This window comes from Tinamus guttatus, unplaced genomic scaffold (genome assembly GCF_059628265.1).
Source record: "Tinamus guttatus ecotype Peru unplaced genomic scaffold, ASM5962826v1 Tinamus_guttatus_pri_ptg000272l, whole genome shotgun sequence".
Taxonomy (NCBI): domain Eukaryota; kingdom Metazoa; phylum Chordata; class Aves; order Tinamiformes; family Tinamidae; genus Tinamus; species Tinamus guttatus.
In genome coordinates, this window is record NW_028288806.1 from 1,569,750 (window position 1) to 1,592,588 (window position 22,839).

General features: G+C 44.8%; 1 protein-coding gene across 3 annotated transcripts in view; it reads left to right on the plus strand.

Annotated features, from left to right (window-relative positions):
- Window positions 1–22,839, plus strand: part of LSAMP (limbic system associated membrane protein) — a 952,895-nt gene that overhangs the window by 640,730 nt on the left and 289,326 nt on the right. Inside the window, exon 2 of one of the 3 annotated variants that reach the window (XM_088527273.1) lies at window positions 20,907–20,985. In XM_088527273.1, the coding sequence (XP_088383399.1) occupies window positions 20,907–20,985 (79 nt within the window). Of the gene's footprint in view, window positions 1–20,560; window positions 20,986–22,839 lie in introns of those variants that run through there. The other 2 variants (XM_088527272.1, XM_088527274.1) reach the window with 2 other exon arrangements.

Consider the following 22,839-nt stretch of genomic DNA (forward strand, 5'->3'; position numbering starts at 1 on the left):
ATCAATTTGTTCTGCAAATGGTAGATTTTAGTCCTGATATGTCGTGTGAAGTGTCTGGACATAGCCAGTGTGTGAAACCATTCTAGGTTGTTGCCCTGCACAGCGCTGTAACTGGAAGAATGCTGCATTGCAGTGTGTTTGCTGGGTAGCAGGATGGGCATTTGGAAGTATCAAACCTATGATGCCCACGTCAAAATCCTTTATTAATGCTACTTGCCCTCCTTGTTCAAAAGAGATTCTCTCCCAACTTAGAAGCTTTAATATAGAATATTAACAAGGAGTATCATAACTCTGATTTTGGTGCCAATGCCAAGGAGTTATTTGGCCTCGGGCAAGTCTGTAGTAGCCTAGTAGCAAGAGCTCTTTCTTGAGTGTCTGTGCCCTCTTGCCTTTCTGCACCATTGTGAGACATACTGAAGTCTACAAGATGCTGTAAGAGCAAAAAATAAAGCAAAGATGAATGTTACTTTCCCCATCATCCCCTTAACTTGTGATTATTCCTTACCTAGAAAATAGCTACTGGTGGCAGAAGGGAAAGGGGGAAGCAGGAGGCTGTCATCCGTCTTCTGTTATCTATGTGCAGCTGGTCTTAGTGTAGATCCTGTAGACCAAACAGCACAGAGAAAATCCAAAATGTTAGAGGAGCAGAGGAGGCTGCCTGAAAAGGAGGCAAACATTAAGAACAATTAAGGTACAGAAAGAGTAGTTCATCAACAGCAAAGCAGGTGAAGTCCTGGCTGGCCAGCCAGCTGTCTGCATCTGTCGCCGCTGAGCACCTGCAGACGGGTGTTTTGTTGTGCACATAGTACAGCTACCTGCCGCTGAGAGGAGTGTGCTTTGCAGGAGGAGAGGCAGAGAGCAACAGGCACGCAGAGGTATTTTGCATACGAAGAAAAGATCGTGGGTTCTTGAAAAGCTGGGAAATGAGGTAGGAAGAGGAGCAGAAGGGCAGTGGGAAGAGACACACACCCCAGTAGGTCACAACAAGAGGAAAGGAGGGAAGCAAGTGTGCTGCTGGAGTGTGGTCCTCCCCGTCTTCAGCCCTGTGCCTGGAAGGGGAATGACTAGCTTTGCCTTCCAGATCTTGTGAGGATGATTGCTCCTGTGCCAGTTGCATGGTTGCCAGCCTCTTCTGATTTGTGTGTAATGTATGGCAAAGCTGTAATGTCTTTTCATTGCACAGATCTTGCCAGTGACCACTTTCAAATGCCTGCAATGCAGTTTCTGGCTCTGACTCCACAGCAGTACTTGCTCCATCAGTCACTTTGGCATTGGGTTTCCAAAATTGAGTCCAGGTGCCTTTTTTTTTTTTTTTTCTTTTTAATGAAGCTGCAGATCCTAAAAAAGACTCCCCTGCCCTTCCTTTGGCTACTGTCTTTTTTTCTGGGAGGAGACATGGACAGTTCTGACAGATATTTCTTTCTCAAAACCTAGAGCATGCAAGAACATTTCGGGAAGAGGAGGGATTTTATGATTGCCTGTAACTAAGAAGAAAATGGCACCTTGGCACAATTGTTCTTCGATGCCTTTGCCTGACAGATATCATGCAAGTTGTGCTTGTGGAGACAGAACAGCTCGGTACCTTTGAAGCACACCAGATCCAGAGGTATCACTTCCTGGATGTGCTGTCATAGTTCTGCACCTTTCTTGTTATTAATATTACAGCCTCAGGAGGAAAGCTGGATGTGGGCGAGGGCTGTGGCTAGGAAAGGTTCGGTTTGGATATGATGGTTGCATAAGGATTCAGAGCCAAGCCTGTAACTGCCTGGGAGGATCTCCTGTGGACTAGCTAGGATTTTAGGAAATGTACAGTGTGCTTAGGCTCTACAAGAGATAAATTCCCCATGCGCATGCGTACAAGGCTTTGTAAAGAAGCTTTTGCTATATTTCTTTCCTCCTTCTCTTCTCACAAGGCCTCTCTCACTTAAGCTGAAGGGGAAATTGCTCAGCTTGGTAGAGGAAGCTCAGCCTCTGCACTTGTGCTTAGGCTGAGTCACTGGAATTAAATATATACCCTTAAAATTAGAGAAAACTCACCCCAGCCATCAAGGTCCTTAAAGCCGTGGATCTTGTGCCAGGAGGTAAACATCAACGCTCTCCAGGCACAATTATCTTGTCAAGTACAAATGGATTCGATCTGAGCGCTGCGACAGGGAAAGCCCCTTTTGTTCAGCGTTTCGTCTAGCACTTGGCACAAGAGGCCCAAGGCCCCTAACGGAAAGCCTGGATGCTGTGGCAGCCCGGTGCATGAGGTGAGGAGATGACGAGGGGGCACAGAACCTAAAAACCCTGCTGAGAGGAGTTGCCTTGTGTTCGCTCTAATGGGATGTGGGTCAAGGAGCCTACAGGGATCCAACCTATGCTGTGACTGTGGACCTGCTCACTCCCTCTGCTTGAGCCTCAGTTTCTCCACCTCTGAACCTGTTGCTTACTTATTTCATTACCCTGCGCGGTGTATGTGAGGCTTCTGGATTGTCTGCAAAGGTTTCCGTAATCCCCAGATGTTGCAGGAATGGAAAGGATTATCATCATTATTTCTGACAGGCAGCTATAATTCATCTTTGCTTACCAGACCCCTATGGTAGTTCTGTTGTGAAATGAGTAAAGGTTATTTCAGCGTGGGACTTCTGTGAGCTTATTTGTTGTCAAGTCTGGTAATACATGGGCCCCAAACGGTGTTGTGTGAGCTGTGCGAACAGAGAAAATTTTATGATTCTTAATTTAATTTGTGTTTCCTATTTATTAGTATTTATATTTTCTGCAAAGTCTGAACAGTTCTTCATCGTTTGATCTGGACTTTTCCCAATTGGTGAATGCTGATCATTTCCCTTTTCTTCTCTCTCTCTCTTTTTTTTTTTTTTAATATATGTATATATAGAGAGAGAGCACAAAATGATAACTTAATTAAGTCAGCTTGTTTCTTGAAAGTAAAAGTTTGTTAGCTATTTTGGGCTCCCTCCACTGGAGGCCTCTGCAACAGCATTGGAAATGAAGCAACCTGGGATATATGTAATTTGATTTGATTTTGCACTGTGTATTCCTCTAAGAAGGATGTCTGATTGAAACGTTGTTTATCTACATCTAGCATCTGCTTTGAGGGGATCTCAAACCATTTTGCATACAGAAATGACTTGATCCCTATGACAGATGTTTGGGAAACTAATGGAATGATTTGTAAAGCAAAATATATGGATCTAGATGAAAATGGACAATAATGCATGTATTGTGAAATGGGATGAGAGGAAGAGGAGGGATGCTGGGTCATAGTGAGAACTGCAGAGAAGGTTCCTGCTGCATTTTGAGTGGGCATTTGATGTAGTAACAGAAAGGGAGATGAGATTGTCCAACCAGGAAAAAAAAAGTCAGGAGAGGAATAGAATAAAAGGCTCCCAAGATTGGGGGCGGGAGGAAGAGTGAAAACTCACAATATCCTTCCCACTGCCTTTCCTCATAAGTGTCAGTCTTCTCCCATCTCACGCCTGCTGCTCAGAATGACTTTTCCAAATCTGGCTGCATGCACCACTGTCAGATTGCTCTTGGAAACATCTTGTTTGGAGCATTGTCCCCAGGAAATCCACCTCACTCTGGCCCTTGCCAACTGCGCAGGGCTGCTGAGGAGCTCTCGCTCATCAGGAGGCCCTGTACGCACATGTGCGCATTGCAGAGGTGCAAGTGACAGTGGAAAGGGAAAGTCGTTCGGGTTGATTTTTTTTTTCTTTTATACAGCTCTTTAATAGCCGTGTAATAAAGCAGTATTGATGAAAGAGGTCATTTAACATGAACTTATTTGTTTTTCTGCAATGAGCTAATGTTTAATTAATGTGCAATAACTTTTGCAACCCAATGTATCCCTTTAGATTTACTATAGGGGACAGTCTGAACATCAACTTAAGCGGCCAATGACTGCAAATGTATTTATTAAGGTTTAAACATGTGTAAATGGGTTTGTGTCTATTTGCAGAGCTGTTAAACTACAGTAAATATGTTCTTTGTCAATTGGTGGTTAATTAACATCCATTAGTTCTCCATTAAGAGCACAGTTTGGTGTCTAAATTTCCTTGCTTAGGACTAACTTTGAATTAGGGCTCTGTTTTTTTCCTCTTTCTACACACTAGAGTTTTCAAAATCCACTTTCTCTATAGGACTGGAGTGCTAGGAGCAAAGTGATGTGCCAGTTTCTGGAATTCACCTTGCCAGGTGGGAGGTTTGCTAAGGAACAAGTGGAATTTTATGGCTCAGCCTTGCAGCTCTTTTTTATTAACTTACCAGCTTCCTTCCTCGCACATCTCTTCCTACCAGGTTTCTCTAGTCAGAACAAGCTGTGGAGTTGGCTCAGATGTTTAATGCTTTTGTATCGCTGTGAGAATTTCAGACTATATTAATGCAAAAGCTGCCAGTGCCTACACAGAACTTGCATATGGGGCAGATCATAGAGGTTCTGCTTTACCCCAAAGGAAGTTTTTTAAGGTTGCCCATTTCTGAGTGAGTGTTATTTGGCATGGGGGCAGGGAGAGTTAGATGTAAAAACTATCCCATCTCTGGGCGCTGTATCTGCTAACAACCACAAGGTGACACTGTCCCAGTACATTATTTATATTTTGACACAGAGATGTAGATTAATCCATTTAGCATACAGCACTGTTCCATGTATCAGGATTTGTTCCCCATTTATTAATTGAGAAATAAAGGTCTGACCCAGGCATCGTTCACCTCTTAAATCTAGAAATTTGAGAAATCTTCCAGTCATCTTGCTTGCCACATATGAAAACACAGTCTTTATATAGGCTGTGTAGCCTTACAAAGCAAATCATCCCTTAATTGCAAGCAAGTAACCTTCTCCTGAGACTGAAAAATGTCTCCTTAGTCTCCAGGACTATCCCAAGGTGGCAGGGAATTATCATCTTTATTCTCCATTCCTTAGGAGCTAGCAAAATTTGAATGACAGAGTATACTGCTTACAGGTAAGGATGGCAAGAGCCCTGTTCTCTCCTTCACTTGTGCAAAAATGGATGTAGGGAAATAAAAGTTTGAGAGGCCTGTTAGGAGTTAAGTGATTACCCAGAAAGTCCAAGGAAAGCGTATTGTAGATAAGGGGGAGAAAAAAAAAAAAAACACTGTTTTTGAATAGTAGATGAGCTCATAGTGGAGCTCAGATATTGAGGTAGTAAGTACCAGTGACATATATTTAACTATATCATAAGAATGAGGTACCTCAACCTATGCCAGCTTTTATAGTCCAACATGGTATCAGAGATCTCGAGAAAACCAAATCTGTGCAGTACTCTAAAAGACAGACGAATGACAAGTTTGTAAGGGTGGACTTAGGAGCTGCTTTTCCACAGAGGGAAAAGAGTGACCTCAAGGCCACTTGTTTCACCAGAGCAGGTTTCAAGAGTTGGCCAGATTGTAAGTGTGACCATACATAACAGGCTAAGCCTGATACTGCAGGATTGCCTTGTGCTTCTGCCTGTGCAAACATCTACTTTAGCCTTAGTAACATTAGCTAAACTATCAGGAATGTTACCTGGTGCCCCTTGGTTCTCCCTCAAGAACCTGCACCTTGTTGCCCACCTCTGTGGGGTGAAGTTCTCTGTGGTGCAAGTGGAGAGGGGCCCTGCATCCTTGCAAATGGTACCTGTCACTGAGCACCTCTGTGTCCCCCCTCACAAGCATCCATTTGTCAAGTCACGGTAGCACCTTTAATCCAAGGCAGGATGTCTGTGAGCAACTTGCTGGGGTTTATCTTCACTTCCATGCTCAATTCTCCAGTCCTTCTTGCTGCTGTCAGTGGTTCCTGTTCAGCAAGAAGTTGGGCAGAGGTAGGAAGGAGCAGTCTGACGATGTTTTTCTGCAGGACGATAGGATGGGCAGAGCCAGCCTTAGGGATAGGATGGGGACAGGCAGTGCCTACCTAATAGAGTTATCAAGTTCCGCAGGGGAACCTGAGCTATGGCTCCCCTGAGGCATTCCCTGCCCAGAGGCAGATGTCGTGTCTTGCAGGAGATATTCCAAACAAAATGCACTAAACACAGAATGGCAAGATGTTGTGGTTCAGTTGAAAATGCTGAAATTTTCTAATCAACCCTGGCTATTTTTAAACACTCTTCGTGTTGGAAAAATTTAAGACTATTTCAACTCTTGATTCTAATTTAGGGTGAAAACCCTGTAATGAAGTTACTGGAATTTTCCCCTATATATATATGTGTGTGTGTGTATTTCCTGAGCTTGGCTTTAAAAATGGAGGAAAATGCATCTCTTTTTCTATGTAGTGCTTTGATATCCATGGATGAAAAGAACTACAGAAGTGCTAATTATGGTCATACTGGTTTTAATTATTCTGTCATACCACCAGAGTGCCTGCCAGTTTTCAACCAGCAGGGTTTTTTATATGATGTTGTCCTGTCCACAGCTTTCATAGATACAGTCAGATAGGCTTTTAATTGTTAAAAAAAAAAAAAAATCAATTCTGACCAGATGTTACAAGTCTCTGATGGAAGTTCAAGCCTGCCTGTATTTGTACAAGACATCGGTATCAGGGAAGTAATGAAGACAGAAGATGGAAAGCTCAAATTGCCATATGATAGGGAGAAAGTAGTAGGAATTGATAGCAAGGAGGAGATGCTCTGAAATTTGCTGTATAGTGTATTTTTAAATGGAAAATGCAGTTTCCATAAATTTGGACAGGGTGTAATTTTTACTTCATTATTCTTGTTGTTATTTATTAGCATTACATTTTTATTCTCTCGCTGGGAAGATGTAAATGAAATACTATACTTCCAGGCCACACCGGCTCAGCTGAACCATTTCATTCTTGGCTGCTTTGTAGAGGAGCTTGTGTTTACCTGGCGGTGCTGCTGCCTCTCGTGGGAGCTCTGGGTTAGGGATGTCAGCTCTCTCCTCTCTCCTCTGCCGTTCTGCCTGAGAACAACGCTGGCAGTGCATCGCAGCCTCATCCACGGTCAGTGGCATGTCCCTGGAGTCCCGTGGCTATACCAAGTGTGTGCTTGGAACTTAATGCATATCCTGCAGGAGGAATCAGGACCAGGCACCACCAGCACCATCCTGTCGTCTGGGCTATTCTGTTCTCAGGCAGAAGTGCGTTGACTTCATTGAAGTAAAAGAATGGTGCGTGACCAAAACTGATCCACCATTAGATATGCCACATTGAGAGCAACTCAGTGTGACCACAGAGCAGGGGACAGTGAATGTGTAAGTCAGTGAAGCACGTGCTGCCTTTTGGGGCAAATTATTTCTGCCTGTGAGATTTCTAAAAGGTGTAGATGGATAGAATACTTTGCAATTGCACTGTGAAGAAAAACCACTTGCAGAACGTGTAAAGCCATAGCTAGCGCTGAAAAGTCACTGGCTCGCATCTTTTTTTGCCCATATGTCAACAAACCGAATTCCAGCAGTGACTCTTCAAAACTGTCACTGGCCAATTTGCCTCCTAAAAAGGAAAATATCAGGTTAACAGAGGTATTTCTTTGGAGGAGAGATCTTTCCCTTGTGGCCAGACAAATGACATTTCATGATGTATGTCACGTATGATATATATGATGACTTTTAAAACACAGGAGTCTTTAAAATCCTTACTTACTTTTCCCCATTTAAATTCTTTGCTTGCTCTGGTCTTTTTTTCTTCTTCCAATGAAGTGTTTAGTTCCTCTGTGCAGCATGATGCGGCAAAGTGTATGATGTAAAGACTAAAACACTCAGGTTCTTCCCCACATGTATTGCTCTTTCATTTAGGAAAGCAAAACAAAAATAGTTTGATACCTAAAAACACTTGATGCAGAAAGCAGTAATGCTATGCTGTGTTTTACTCATAGGGAGCAGAAAGATTGGTCCTATCACTGCAGTTACTTCTCAGTTGTTACCTATGGCTGAGGAGACTTTTAAAAACTGTAATTTACAGTTATTCATCCTTTCCTGGAGAGAGCCTGGTGGTGCTTTGTGCAAGGCAGGGAAAACACTGTGAAAGGCGAGAAGAGAGGATCCCTCTTCTCCTTTGGTGAGTGGCTCAGAAGGAAAGAGCACAAGGAAGATGCACAGTATACATGGACCAAGTTCATACTCTGAAGGGACAGTAGGTATCCTTTAAGTGTTTTTGTTCAGGAGCTGGGGAGGGGATTTTCTTTTAGAATTAATGCTTAAAATCTTTTTTTGGGTCATCTAAAAGCAGCTTGCAGGTTTGTGGTAACCTTGATTTTTTTTTTTTTTTTCATTTACAAGAGATAAATGAATCTGGACACACAAAAGTCCTGGGAGAGAGGTAATGTTTTCTTTCCTACCCAATGGTCAGAATTAGGCCACTGTGTTACAGCTCCACTCTGTAAACTTTGGCAGCGGTAATTGTAACCATGAGGCAGAGTGGTACTGAGTGTGGTGCTCTAAGAGCCGAAGGGCAGATACAATGCTTTGGCCTTGTGATCTTTTTTTGTCAAGAGTGCTTGGGGAGTGGAAAGATAGGAAGTAAGTTACCTCAGCAGCAGCATTATGTCAACTTCTGGTGGGTTTGCCAACATATCTAAACCAACAGAGCTATCTTGCAGGAGCCTTAAGGCTCTTTAAGAAGCAGCCTTTGGGGGCATGTATTAAGAGACTAATCAGAACAAGGCAGTATGACTTTACCATAGGTCTGGCATCGTGGCGGAAAGTAGCCTAAGGTTTAACTGATTTTTAATATACCTTGAAAACATATGGCCTTCGTTGGGCTAATCTGTTAATACACGTTACCTAGTTAATGCAGTCCTTTGTTCCTAAATCCTACTATAGACAGGACAAGTGTGAATAATTCTCTCAAAAGGAGTTCCATACCAAGTTAAAATCCTAAATGTAGTCCTCATCTGGAGTTTTCTTTTGAAGAATACAAGGCTTATTGTAGGCTTCCTCTATTCCCTTCTGAGAATGTCTGATGAGGGAACAAGAAGTAATATTTTTCTTAATTGTTTTCATTTTTTAATTTCACAGTGGTTATATAAGCAGAAAGCATTAATAACTTCTCTGTCTGTCCTAATACAGGCAGGAGTTTACAAACAATACTGAATGTTTTGCTTTTCTTTCTGAAACACCTCCTAGTCTTAAACTTCATTTCCCTTTACCTTAAACTTTGGGGGACTGGGTGTTAATATGACAGACTTGCTGTGGTTGTCAGATGAGTCATCAAAACAGTTTTACAGCTTTCTGTGAGTTACTGGAAGATGGCACTCTCTTATCTGCTGGCAAAACAGGGGAGGAATGAGAGCCATAACCTGCTGCAGAAGCTTGTCTGATTCCCTTGATCCAGCAGCCAAGGACAAAGATGAGCAGCCTGCACATCCTTTTTGGGTTTGCCATTACAGCTTCATTAACTACATAATCATATTCCAACTGTAAAATGTATCTCTATATATATATACTCCAAACCATTCATCTCCTGTAACACTATTTAAACACATAGCAGCTATATAGAAAGATAATACAGAAACAAGGAAACTGAGTTTCACTTCATAAAAGCTTTGGGCTGAGGAACTAAGGATCAACTATCCAGTATATTGATGACATCTTGAATCTTTCTGTTGGGAGTTGAATATGTCCATGACAAAGTAAACTGCATGTTCCTTAGACATTGAGATGTTGACTCCACTTCCATTACCATTCTATCCTTGCCAAGGTGCTCAGAGAATGTGTTTTCAGATTGCTCTTGGGGGTGAGGAGATCTCTGGACAGCCTGGAAATCATGCTAGCAGTTGTAAGAAAGACTTGACCTCCAGATGAGACTAGCTTTTGCTGTCCTTTCTGTCTGTACTGATTTATTTTGCTTCCTTGTAAGCGCCATTTCCAGTCAAAAGGATCATGGAGCTTAAAATTATTGTCTTATTATTGAACGAGTCATCCCAGTAGGTTGGAATATCATTTCACACAGACACACATACATGAACATTCACATGTATCATAATGTTGTCTCATGCCCCTTTCCACAGTGAACTGTTCCCTTTACCTCCAGAGTCTGTTTCTTTACAGATTTGTAGCACCTGATACCACAACCCCCACTCTGTTGTAGTCTGAAAGTGGAATGGATGGGGAAGAGTTTACCTCGTGTGAAACCTAAATCCTTTGTGCAATTGACTGCACCAGCAAGGCACCTCCTCAGTCTAAGTCCTACTTTCGCATATACGCAGCAGAATTCCTGCTGTGAGAAGACTCTTACTGTAAAGCTCTGAGGGACTATTACCTCATTATCTACAAAGCGTTGATTTCCTTCGGTTACCTTTGGCTGTTTTTCAGTGTGTGTGTGGTCTGTCTTTGCTTCAATCAGCATTTCTGCATTTGCACAGTGGCCTAGAAAGAGCTGTCCAGTAAGGAGCCCTTGTCATCGTTTGGCTTGAAATGACAAATGCAACAGGGGGCCTTTCGGAGCCTTTCTATTACCTCTGTAAACATCTGCATGATGGCTGTCAGGATTCATTTATGAAATTATGTTTATTAAAATGTTAAAATTTCACTTCAATTCCAATCGCAGTTCCCTTGGCTTTGTGTTTTGTTATACTGATGAAAAGGTGTTTGCATCATTGTTTACACAGAGGAACTAGGGGCAAATATTTTTGCACAGGTAGCCCTGTTACTTGTTGAGTCTCAAGCCTTGCTTCCCTCTATCTCCGTCTTTCAGCCATGCAACGGAGACTGAGCAATTTCAGGTGGGATGAGCCGTGAGTCCTCAACACCCCCATGGTCTTCATGTGAACAAGTTGTTGGCTTTTTGTGAAACGCTTATCAAACAGTTACCAACAATGGGGAGAATTGTTTCAGAAGCTCCCGAGCAACAGGAGGGGGAGATCTGCATGGGATACATAGCTTGTGGCTGGATGTTTGATAAGTTTGACCTCTTGGTGTCTTGAGTTTTCTTGTTGATTGAAAAATGACGGGAAGATGGGGCGATGTGTAATTACAGCATATTCGAGTAGCAAACATTCTTCCTCCTGGAATATTTTTTGTGTGCCTGTTTGACAGGGATATGGAGAGAGTTTGTTTGAAGTCAGAGTGAGGAACTTTTCGTGGAATTTATGTTGGTGCATATAGTCTGTTGTGTATGACAGATTATAGGGGAGGAGTGAAAAAGACCTGGTATTCATCCAGACTTCGGAGGATCCAACTGTTTCAGCCATATAACTGCTTTCCTGATAGCTAAAAATTCCCTTTTTCCTTACCTTGCATCCTCTTGCAAGAAGAACAGCTCTTGCAAGATGTTCTTTTGCCTTTTGGTCCTGGGGGATTTGCCCCATGTAGTGACAGGCCAGAGATAGAGTGTGCAAGAACTGTTTCTGGCATTGCCTTTTCTTAGGCACTTGCTTGGCTTGTCCCAAGCACAGACACTCAATATTAAAATAATCTCTGTGGTTGGGAGGACCTTCACCCTAGTAGTACTAGCAGGTGACTTCTGCTTTTCCCTCTGGAACAGAATAGAGTGGTGTTGTTTCTTTGTTTGTTTTCTTCCTCCTATCATCACTTGGGAGTTTTATTTAAAAAATACTACTGACAGTGGAGACCTAAAAATAGCTCTTTCTGTGCCACAGTATATATTTAGGTTTGGGCCTCTTACTGCTGTCCGAACATTCACATTTGAGTGTTGGGAAGAGTTCTATGGGGAGTGGAGATGTATTGAAGAACATCTAGTGTTTGTGGTAAGAGGGACCTGGATTTAAGGGCCCTGCTAGGCTTTCTTTTGGGTAAGTCCCTGTAGATAGACATAGGCAGGACATACAATAAGAATATGGCTTCCTGCTGGCATTGGTTCTTATATTCTACTCTGCAGAAAGTGGAGGGTTTTCTTGAATAGGGACCTCAGCCTGAACACTGCTTTCACTTTGTATTATGTTCCTAATACTAGCACACAAAAGACATGAAATGGCTTTGATCACAAGGATTAAATGCCACCAAATATTCCTCCTGTGGTCTTTTCCTTGCTACATTAAAAATTCATTCATAGGCAATAGCAACCTCTTCTCTTCGGGACTTAGCTGCATCAGCAGATGGGGGGAGTGGGCAGGAATACCAGAAAATGTTGATGGACAGAACAGGGGTGTCTTGACAGAGCTGAAAGCTGTAGGAATGAATTTGCACTTTATTTAGTCATGCTAGGGCTGTTTGATGCCAGTCAGAGTCACTGTTTGTTCCTCACTTTGATGAGAAATGTGCTTATTGGAAAATTGTTGTAATTCAGTTAAATGAATGTGAATTTGAAGGTATGCCTTCATTTGCCTCCTTTTTTTTTTTTCTTTGTCCTTTCTTTATTGTGTTCATTCTCCTCCCAAAAAGCATTTACTGAGAGTGAGGGTGAGAGGCAGACTAAGGAGGTCAAATGCTACACGTGCCAACATCAGTGGCAAAGCTCCACTTGATACTTGTTATATGAGGGCTCCTACACATCAGTGTTTCTGATGTCTCAGATGAAGCCTTCAAGGGGGAAAATACTTTGAACTTTAGGCTCCTCCTCTATGTCTTCTGTCAATGTCAGATTGATAAATTGCAAGGACTTGTGCAAGTGACTCCCTGCATTTGGCAGAAGTGTTTTTTATCATGCCAAGTCTGTGGAAGGCTTTGTGGACTAAGCTCCTTCAAACCATGCACTAACCAGCCATGACTGTAGATGAAAGTGGTTGTCCTTCAGGAAACTCAGAGGCAAGTGCAGGAGTGACCCAGAGCCCTGTGTTGCATGTATTCAAGCACTCCCTGGATTTTCACTTCAATCTGGAAAGCACAAGAAAACTGGAATTTTCTTGTGAGGTTTTGCAGACAGGAACTTGGAGTTAAAAGTAGTCAGAGGTACATATCATATTAGGACTTCTGAAGTAGCCTCGCCCACAAATACTATTTACTCTCGCATCTTAGGCTTCCCGTGCCAGTCTATTCCTATTATTTTTCCTTTAATTAATGAAGAGAGGAACCACTCTACTCAGGGCTCCATCTCATAAGTTTCACTGGGCTTTCTCTCCCCTGTCCCGTTATCCTGCTTCAGCCTGATCTGACTGTAGCAATCTTTTGACATCACCTGCCTTTGCTCATCCAGCTGCCAGGGTGCTCTGTCCAGTCTGCTCTTCATCCTTCACTCGTCTCTGCCTGTAGCAATAATATAATCCAAAGCCATACTGGTATGCTATATAAATTAAGAAGCTAATGAGGTGCCACTGACGACCAGAACAATCCACAAATCCCCCAGGGTTTCACAGGAAGCAATATTGTGGTTCCTGCCTGGGTTCTTGGCTCGTTGTGTTGTAAACCTCAGTAAGTTGCTGGGACTAAAATGTTCCCTGAGTTGAGTGCAAATTGTCATCTGGGGGTGTGAACTCCTGGTGTTTCAAGGCTGGGCCTGTCTCCAACAGGTCCAGTTCCCCACAGCTACTTGTGAGTGCAACCCCCCACGCAGAGAAGACCTTCCTCCTCACACTCTTGTCTAGAAGCTTGCATCAGTGCCCTGCAAGCCACCTCTTCAGGCAGCTGTTTCAGGACACATGGGTCGCTCATCCAGTCCAGCTTTAGCAGCATTGTAAGAAAGGATTCAGTTCCTTGCAGTCAGCTCCTGGAGGAGCCACCCCATGTTTACAGATCTTGGTGGGAAGGTTCCTCATTTCCTCCTGTCACTCTTCCCTCTAGCCTTTCCTCATGCTTGGGCTTGGACCCAGAAATTCTCATTCCTGACACTATATTGTGCTAGCTGGCCACATCTTTAGGAGATGGTGCTACTAACCTGCCACTTGCCAGATCTTGTTTGAGGCTGTTGAAAACACCCTGTGCCCCTCCCTGGCACTAGGTATTAGGAGTTCTGTCCTGGCTTGTCATCTTGAAAATCTGGACATGTTAAGAATGTTTTCCTCATTTTCAGACCCAAACATGGTAAAATGATTGGAAGTGTTTTTTTTAGAAGCTTGAATTCAGACAGGTCATGGTTTCAGAGGGACCCTTCTCCAAATTTCTGCATACAAATGCACCTCTGAGCCCATTGCATCTTAAGCTTTCTTGACAGCATCTGTTCTCCTCATAGCACCACAAATCTTGAGAATCTTTCTTGTCTCACTGAAGGCCTCAGTTTAAGTTTCATAAAAGCTACGTGGGAGCTTCTGTAATGGACAAGAAAATGCGCAGCACAACAGCCTGCTGCACTCTATTCCTCACAATAAAATTAATTCGCTAGTGATGATGAATGTGTAGCATGTATCATTTCAGCAAGACTTGGGAGCTCTGTTCTGAATCATCACTGTCAGAATGATTATTCCCATCCATTAGTATTGTGTTGAGAACTCCATGCCAGAGCAGGTCATCGAATATACAGCAAGGCTCAGCAAAACGGGTTTTACCACCTCTTAGTTGTATAGGATTCCTGTCTACTGTGATCACAACACCCTTTGCAACTGCCAGACAGTCATTTTGGGGCCTCTTAATGAGTGTGTTAGAAATATATCACAAACTTGTCTGGCATATTCTGTACATCATGTCTTGCAGGGAGTTTTATTATTGTAGTATTGGATCACCTTGCAATTTTCAGTATATGATCATCTGAGTGCTGTTGGAAGTTAAAAGCACGTTAGGATCTCCACTGTGAAGCTGGAAACTGTCAAACCCGGGGAGACTGAGAACAATTTTAAGCAGTTACACTGGCTGTCTGCTCTAAAGTGCCCTCAAGAGGAGATTATCTCTCTGACGACAGAGGGATCCTATGGAGATTAGCTTTCTATACCTTTGTGAATGCCTCATTAAGTAATTTACCCAAAGTATCTGAGGAAACTAGGGCTGGATATCTCCCGAGCTCTCCTGGAACATCCCAACCACTGGTGATCTTGCAGCTTGTATGTTGGGAGGAACACTTAACTGCTCAAACCTCCTTTTCCTCCTGCATAGTTTGTCCTTGTTACTTATGCTGAGGGCTGTAAGTATTCGCCAGCACCGGGAGAGGTGTTTTTCGAGAATGCCAGTCCTAAGCATATGGAGATTGTCCCTTTCCAGACATCCTTTTGGAAGGATCTTATGGAAGCTTTTAAAGAGGGCGCTTGGCCTGTGGCCCTTCAGCAGCAATGGCTAAGTAGTGTGGCCTCTCATTGCTTGTATGTGATTTGACACCCTCTGATAAACAGCAGCTGTGAAGTTCCATTTTGAGGCGTCCATAGAAGGTTGCTAATGATATTTGTTTGGGTTTGGTTTTTTAAGGGGAAAGGGACTGCCACACTTGCAATACTAGTGATTGTTTTAACACTAGTTGCATTTGTAAGGCTGGAAAGGTGACTTGTGTTATAGCTAAACTCTGTTTCTTTTTTTTTCTTCTGTAAGTAGGAGGGACTGGCTGCCAAAGGCTTTTTAGTTCAACAAGAATTCACTGTGGTAGCAATCAACAATTATGGTCACAAATCAGCTGCAGTACTAATCCTTTAATACTGCATAGTCATACCCTGATGAGAAAGGTACCACTGGGGCTCCTGCTTTCCTCATTTCCAATCCTCAGATTTGGTCTCTGGCTAAAGGTGAAACTTTCTGAAAAGTCTGACCACAAAATCTCTCTGTCCAGCTGAAGATGATGCTCCTTTTCAAAGGTGATAGCAATGTTTTTTTACCCACAGAGCACAGAAACAAGTGAGCTTTGAGGCTCAAGCCCTCCTGCCTTGCTAGTGGAAATCAGCATAGCTGTCTTGACTGTAGCGGTGATACGTCAGCTTACAGTAGTTGCAAACCTGGCCTTTGGCCTCTAAATTGTCCATACTGAGGTGTATGGAGGCAATCAATTGTGAAGCCTATCGATTGCATAGTAACAAGGTTACAAATTATTGAAAACCAGCTATTGTTCTTGTACAGTAAGAAGTTCTGTTGTAGCTCAGTGACCATGCTTAGAAATAGATACTGTACATGCATGTTATCACCCACAGTAATCACCTGCCTGCGAATGCTCTTAGTACACTGAATTCTTCTATCTAATTGAAGGTCTTTACCTCAGAGTAAGCTATATTTTGCTGAGCATGTATCCTGATGCAAGTCTCAGGCCTAAGTTGGCTCTAATTTTAAGAATCAAATCCCAGACTAAATATAGATTTGCAAGATGGTCATAAAAAGGTTAGGGGATTTATGTTTGTTTTTTAATGATAGCACATGTTGGCATTGCCGCTATCATAAGCCTTTCTTTTCTTGGACTGCAGAATGCTTTTCTGTAACCTGTCTTCCATAAATACCTTGGAGGTATGAACTAATGGCATAGATGTTCTGGTCAGCACAGGAATAAGTTTGGTGGACCTTTTGCCCTCAGCTGACTTGTTCTTCTTTTCAGTTGTCTCAGGGAAATGCTCACGCTTTCCAGCAGACTGTTGGGCCTTGTGTAAAAGTACAGTCCAGTTTACTAGGAAGGTCTAGTTAAAGGAATGGACATGCTATAGGGGAACTCTGTATGTCTGAGGAGGCAGGAATTTACCATTCAAAACTTCTTGATTTGCTTGTAGAAGACTTTGCTGCATTCAACAGAGAATATGGGTTGTACCTGGAGATGGCTCCTCACAGCAGCAGCTGCATCATCCTCAAAAAAGGCTGAAAGCTTCTTCCACCTCTCTCCTGGCCCAGCCTTGCCCCTTCTCTTCTGCTTCTATGCCTTCCTTTCCCAGGAGGCAAAACAGAGTGAAGAGTGGCTGCTTAATAAGAAAGATTGGGATAGTGCACAGCACATCAAGGTAGAAGTCAGTGCTTGCATGTGTATGGATGGGACCTGCTGGTACAGACTGAAACACAGGAAGTTTCATCTCCATATAATGAAGAATTTCTTTATTCTGAGGGTGACAGAGCCCTGGAACAGACTTCCCAGAGAGGTTGTGGAGTCTTCTTCTCTGGAGATCTTCAAAACCCGCCTGGATGCCACTGTGTGCCACGTGCTCTGCGTGTCCCTGCCGGAGCAGAGGGGTTGGACTGCATGATGACCATGAGGCAGCAGTGTGCTCTTGTGGCCAAGAAGGCCAATGGGATCCTGGGGTGCATTAAGAAGAGCGTCTCCAGCAGGTCGAGGGAGGTGATCCTGCCCCCTACTCAGCCCTAGTGAGGCCACATCTGGAGTATTGTGTCCAGTTCTGGGCTCCCCACTACAAGAGGGATGTGGAGGTGCTGGAGAGAGTCCAGCGCAGGGCCACAAGGATGATCAGGGGCCTGGAACATCTGCCCTATGAGGAGAGGCTGAGGGAGCTGGGCCTGTTCAGCCTGGAGAAGAGAAGGCTGAGAGGGGATCTAATCAGTGTCTATAAGTACCTCAAGGGAGGGAGTGCAGAGGACGGTGCTGGTCTCTTTTCAGTGGTGGCCACTGATAGGACTAGAGGAAATGGCCGCAAACTGAAGCACCAAAAGTTCCATAGGAACTTAAGGAAAAATTTCTTAACAGTGAGGGTGACAGAGCACTGGAACAGGCTGCCCAGAGAGGTTGTGGAGTCTCCTTCTCTGGAGATCTTCAAACCCACTTGGACGCAGTCCTGTGCCACGTGCTCTAGGTGTCCCTGCGTATGCAGGGGGGTTGGACTAGATGATCTCTAGAGGTCCCTTCCAACCCTAAGCATTCTATGATTCTATGATCTCTAGAGGTCCCTTCCAACCTCAATCATTCTGTGGTTCTGTAGTAGAGAAAAAAAAAAAAAAAGGGAGAGGAGAGATGTCACCATCTGCCACAGTTCCTCAGTCTTGCTTCCAGTGCAGGGAAGCCCCTTTGACTTTTTCCTCTCTGTACCCCATCTGCCAATGCTCTTTGGAGGCAGTGCAGGTGGTATCTGAGGAACTGGGCTCTTACTGCCCCATCCATTCCTATGCTGCATATAGATAAAATTGGGTCAATCAGGCTGGTCCTGCCAGTCCTGCACCTGCCTGGGAAGTGGTTTTAAAGACATCAGTGCCCTCGTTCTGATTGTTTACCTGACTTTTCCCTCAATATTTTGGAATGCAAGAGTCAAAATGCAAACCTGCTGCTGCTTTATCTGCATCCAGCAGGGGGAGATGGGTCTAGAGAGTTATTTCTTTTGGGAACACACACACACACACACAACGTGTATATATATATATATATGTATGTGTGTGTGTATTTTACTCATGAGGCTCTCTCCTGATAAGTAGGATTTGTGTGATTCCTAATTGTTTGTCCATTTCCACACAGACACTCCTTCTTTTCATTTTCTTACAGTTCTAAAAACAAATAAAAAATATTAATTTTAGGGACTTTCTTTTTCCCCCAGGGAACATAAAACCCTCAAGGGACTTTCTTCCTCATTGCTATTATGATTGTGATTATTATTATTAAATAGTTATGCTACAGTAGTTCTAGTGAGGACCACATACATATCCAGGATTATGAGGGCTGCCCTTGTGTTTTCATCTCAGCAGAGAGGGCCTGGGATTTTGCTGTGAAGGCCCCTCTTCACCCCTTTTGCTGGGAGGCTGCCAGGTGCAATCCCACCTTGGGAGCACAGGATGTTGGTAGAGTCTCGGGGAAGGTTTCGCTTCTCTCCCTGAAAGCCCCTCTGTCATTCTCCGGATAAAACATATTGGTGCCACTTTCCATGAACTATATTTAACTAAGCATTAAATTTAGATTTAACTGAATAGTTATTGCCTCCTAAGTAAATACTCTGAGATAAGGAAATATTTAGTGAGCTCTAGCAGTTGGGTGGCAGATGCTTCTCGCATTACATAATAGTTAATCTTTGACAAATATGTTTTCCTTACTTCACTGGCATTTAATTAACATAGAATAGCTCTTATTAAATGTAGATGAAATGTATATGAGAGACCCTTGGAAAAGGGATCCATGCAATGCTCTGATTACAAGAAGGTCCATTTCTGTCGTTGGTAATTTCACCTGTGTTTGGTCTTGTGGCAGCACTCACGCAAGAGCCTGAACTTGAGTATGAGCTTGTGTAGATGAGGCACTTAGGGACATGGTTTGGCAGGTATGGTGGTCATGGGTCTGCAGCTGGACTCGATGATCTTGAAGGTCTTCTGCAATCCTAATGATTCTATGTGAGTGTCATTCTGGCAGTGCCCATCATGTTGCCACCTGGCATGCCAAGAGTGTGACCAGAGACATCCCCAGGCTGGGGCTCTCTGCATCATGTCCTGTCTGTCAGTTAGTAGACCTATCTGCTAGACTCTCAAAGCTTCTTCAGAGCAATTACCCACGTCAGCTCAAATCCCTCTTTGCAGGAGCTTGGGCGCATCCAGCGTATAGGTTAACGCCCAGCTCCTCCTTGTTGCCTTGTTGGTCCCATCTGTTTCAAGTTTCCTATAGGGAATAAATACCTGTACCTCCTTGTTCCCTCGGCTGGAGCACAAAGCTGTCATCTCGTTTTGCTGCTGCTGCATAGGATGCAAGAGCATTGTCGTCGTGACCTTAGCCCTTGACTCGAGCCCTTTAACACATGCAGGGCTTGTTTAAGCGCTCTCAGACAGCACTGCCTTTGCAGCCCAAGCTGGGGGGCTTTATTGGTGGTGGTGGGGGGAGGTGGTCAGCAAGCAACTGCAAGCATTGCTGGAAGTGGAAAAATCAAGGGGGGGCCATTAACTAACAGCAACACCACCCCGGGCTCAGGACCCAAATTACTGGGAATTGGAGAGGCTCGGCTGGATGTAGGGCGTAAATGGACCGCGGGTCCGAGGCAGTGTCTAAAACCTGGCCGGTCCTTTGCTGCGTGTGCTCAATAGCGACTTTGTGCCCCCTTTCCCCCCTCTCCGAGGCCACTGTGGAGTGGGGGGCAGGGAGGAGCAGCCCCATGCCCAAAAACGCGTGTGTGTGGAGAGCGAAGTCTGGTGGGGAGCAGGGAAGGCTTGGGGCTGCAAAGGCCGCTGCCAGGAGTGTCCCCTCCTCTGAGCCCGCCAGCCTGTGCAAAAGTTGTCCGTGCTTTTGGCCGAGCTTCGTGCCCCTTTTCTCAGTGCTCCCTTGAATACTGCCCGCGTCCCCTATCCTCTACCCGGCTCCCCGAGCCTCCCTCTTCTGCCTTCTCCCTGCGTCGCTGTCCGCCGCCTCTTCCAGTTCCCTGGTCCCACTCCCCCTCGTTCTTTCCCTTTCTTCCCCCTATCCCCTTCTCCCCCTCCCCGCAGCCCCCCGAGCTCGGACACGCCGGGGAGCCCCGGGGGCCGCGCGGAGGAGGGGCCCGCGGCCTCCCGCGCCGGCTCCGCGGTAGCGCCGAGCATCCCTCCTTCCCTCCCCTTCCTCCCGCCGTCCCTTCCCTCCTCCCTCCCTCCTCCCTCGCTCGCTCCGCCTGGGAAAGTGGGTTAGGAGCGCGGGGCTCAGAGGCGGCGCGGCCACGCGCGGGAGCAGCAGCGCCCCGCGGCACAACGGGACCCTTGTGTCGCTCCTTCTGTTTTTTTTTTTTTCTTTTTTTTTTCTTTTTACTTTTTTTCCCCCCCATCTCTCTCCATCATTCCGAAGGGTCGACTTATTTTTTTTTTTTTGAAAATTTTATTTTGCTACCTGACTTTTTTTTTCCTCTTGTTTCATTTTGATCTACACCTTTCATAAACACACACGGTCCTCTCTGTTTTTCTTTTCTTTTTGGACTGAAGGTTGCGCTAAGACTTTTTTTTTTCCTTCCCTGAGAGCCTTAAAACAATAAATAAATAAATAAAAGGAAAGAGGTTGGGGGGAGGAGGGAAAGAAGCCAACAAGATACTGAAAAGAGCAAGAGGAAAGTGGCAGCTAAGAAGGACTGTGAAACGCCTGCCCGCGCCGGGGCTGTCGCTCAGAGACAGAGTTGTACAATTATTATTATTATTGTTTCGCTTTCTGCATCTGCCCATCCGTACACGCGCGCCCGGAGAGAGACAAGTGCTGACAGAGAGAAACTCACCGAGAGCAGCCATGGTAGCGAGGGCTCAGCCCGATCGGAAGCAATTACCGCTGGTCCTACTGAGACTGCTTTGCCTTCTCCCCACAGGGCTGCCAGTCCGCAGCGTGGATTTTACCCGCGGCACCGATAACATCACCGTGAGGCAGGGGGATACAGCCATCCTCAGGTAGGGCTTTTTGCCAACTTTTCCTTGTCTCCGTGTCTGCACGCGTATATACGTGTGGTGTTGTGTTTATGTGCATGTATATATGTCTGCGGGAGGGTGCGGGAAGGTTTAATCTCTTGAATTGCAGAGGCTGCTACAACGCGGCTCTGCGCGTGTGTTGGTGCTTTAATATCAAAAATTGCAAAGCTTTGGAAAGCCTCTTGCCTCCGCGCCTCTCTGTGTAGTGCTCTGGATCGAAAGCGTTTCCATGGGGGAAGAGGAGCTGTTCTTGCTGGCCAGCACTTGTGGATGTGTGTTTTCCACCAATCCTGCAGTAGCAATAGGGAAATGGGAAAAGGATCCAGCTGTGCTTGCCAGATGTGCTGTTGGTCTTCCCCTACTTCTTTTTGTGCCTATGCAAAAACTTTATCCGTGGCGCTGCCAGAACTCCTGATTCTTTGGGGGAAACTTTTATTTTTTTTTTACATGTTATTTATTTATTTATTTACGTATTTATTGTGCCCAAAAAAGGAGGGGATAGGGGTAAAGTAGCTGAAAGGCTAGGGGGGAAAAATGGGCTAAGAGCTCCAGTAACTATGAGGAGTCTATACAGTGTCTATACATCATCCGTGGCATTGGTTTCTTTGTGGGGGGCCAAGTAAACGGGTGTATGAACCCACGCAGTGCCTGCACAGCTGAGCGTTTGTGCCGAGGGGGCTTTGCACATGCAGCCTCGCTCACTCGTAGCACTGAGTGTGACATAGGGGTTTGCTTTGCTCGGTGGAGAGGTGGTCTCCAGACCACTTGGGCTTTCAGCTCGGAGTGTCCCGAATACCCAAAATCTAGTTGCCTGTTACCAGGGGCTGCTCTCCTGCGTTTTGCCTTGCTCAACTTACCTGCAGCAACTTATTTACTGAAGAAAAATTCTGCGTGTGGATATGTATGTGCCTACAGTATGTTATGGCCATAAAACTACTGGACATAATTTAAAATAAGCCTGTAATCTGTACGAGGAGCTGATCTGCACAAACCCCAAAGCATCAGGGGAGCAATTCCCGAGCAAAGCTAACGGCAGCGGCAAAGTTTTCTTTCTCTTCCTCTGGAATAAATCCTGCTTGATGTCACCAAGTGGCCTGCTACATGATCCCCTGTGTCCTGCATCCCTCACGTTTAATGACAGAGGGGTATGTGAGCTAGCAAGGTGGTTCAGGGAAGAAGGATGCTAGAAGAAGGGTATATGTGTGTGTGTATGTGTATCGCTCTTCTCAGCTCCTGTGTGCTGGGTTGTTTTGATCCCAGAATATCCGTTCAGCCGCTTCCATTCCCCAGCTCTCCAGACTTGTTAACTTGCATGTAAGATTTATCCACTCGGAGTAATAGGATTTACAGAGTAATTCATCTGCCTTGCATATGCGATAGAACGGTTTTAGATGCAACATGGAAAACACCTAACAACGGGTGTTGCCTCCGTCTGACTCCAGGCTCCTCTCCCCTCCCTTTAGCTCAGCAGCAATTCATATATCCCATTAACCCTTTTTTTAGCAGAATTCCCAGATGGCTTCGTAGACGTCTTTAAAGGCAGCTCCCTTCCATCAGCCCAGGACTTTGGAGAGGCAGCTCAGGCAGATGTTTGTCAGTATACGTTCGTTGTGAACGGCAGCAGACAGGTCATTAAACTCGCTCGCCCAGCCAGGGGTCACTGGATTTCTATTTCCCACTTAACCTTGGAGCCTGCGAGTTTATCTAGACACTGTGCGCTAGAGCTGCCTTTGCAGCAGGGAGGGCCGCGAGGATGGTGGGGACGGTGCCTGCGTGTGCGGCGTTTGCAAGCAGGCCGAGCGGGGCTACATGTGAGAGTGTTTTTGGTGTGCACGT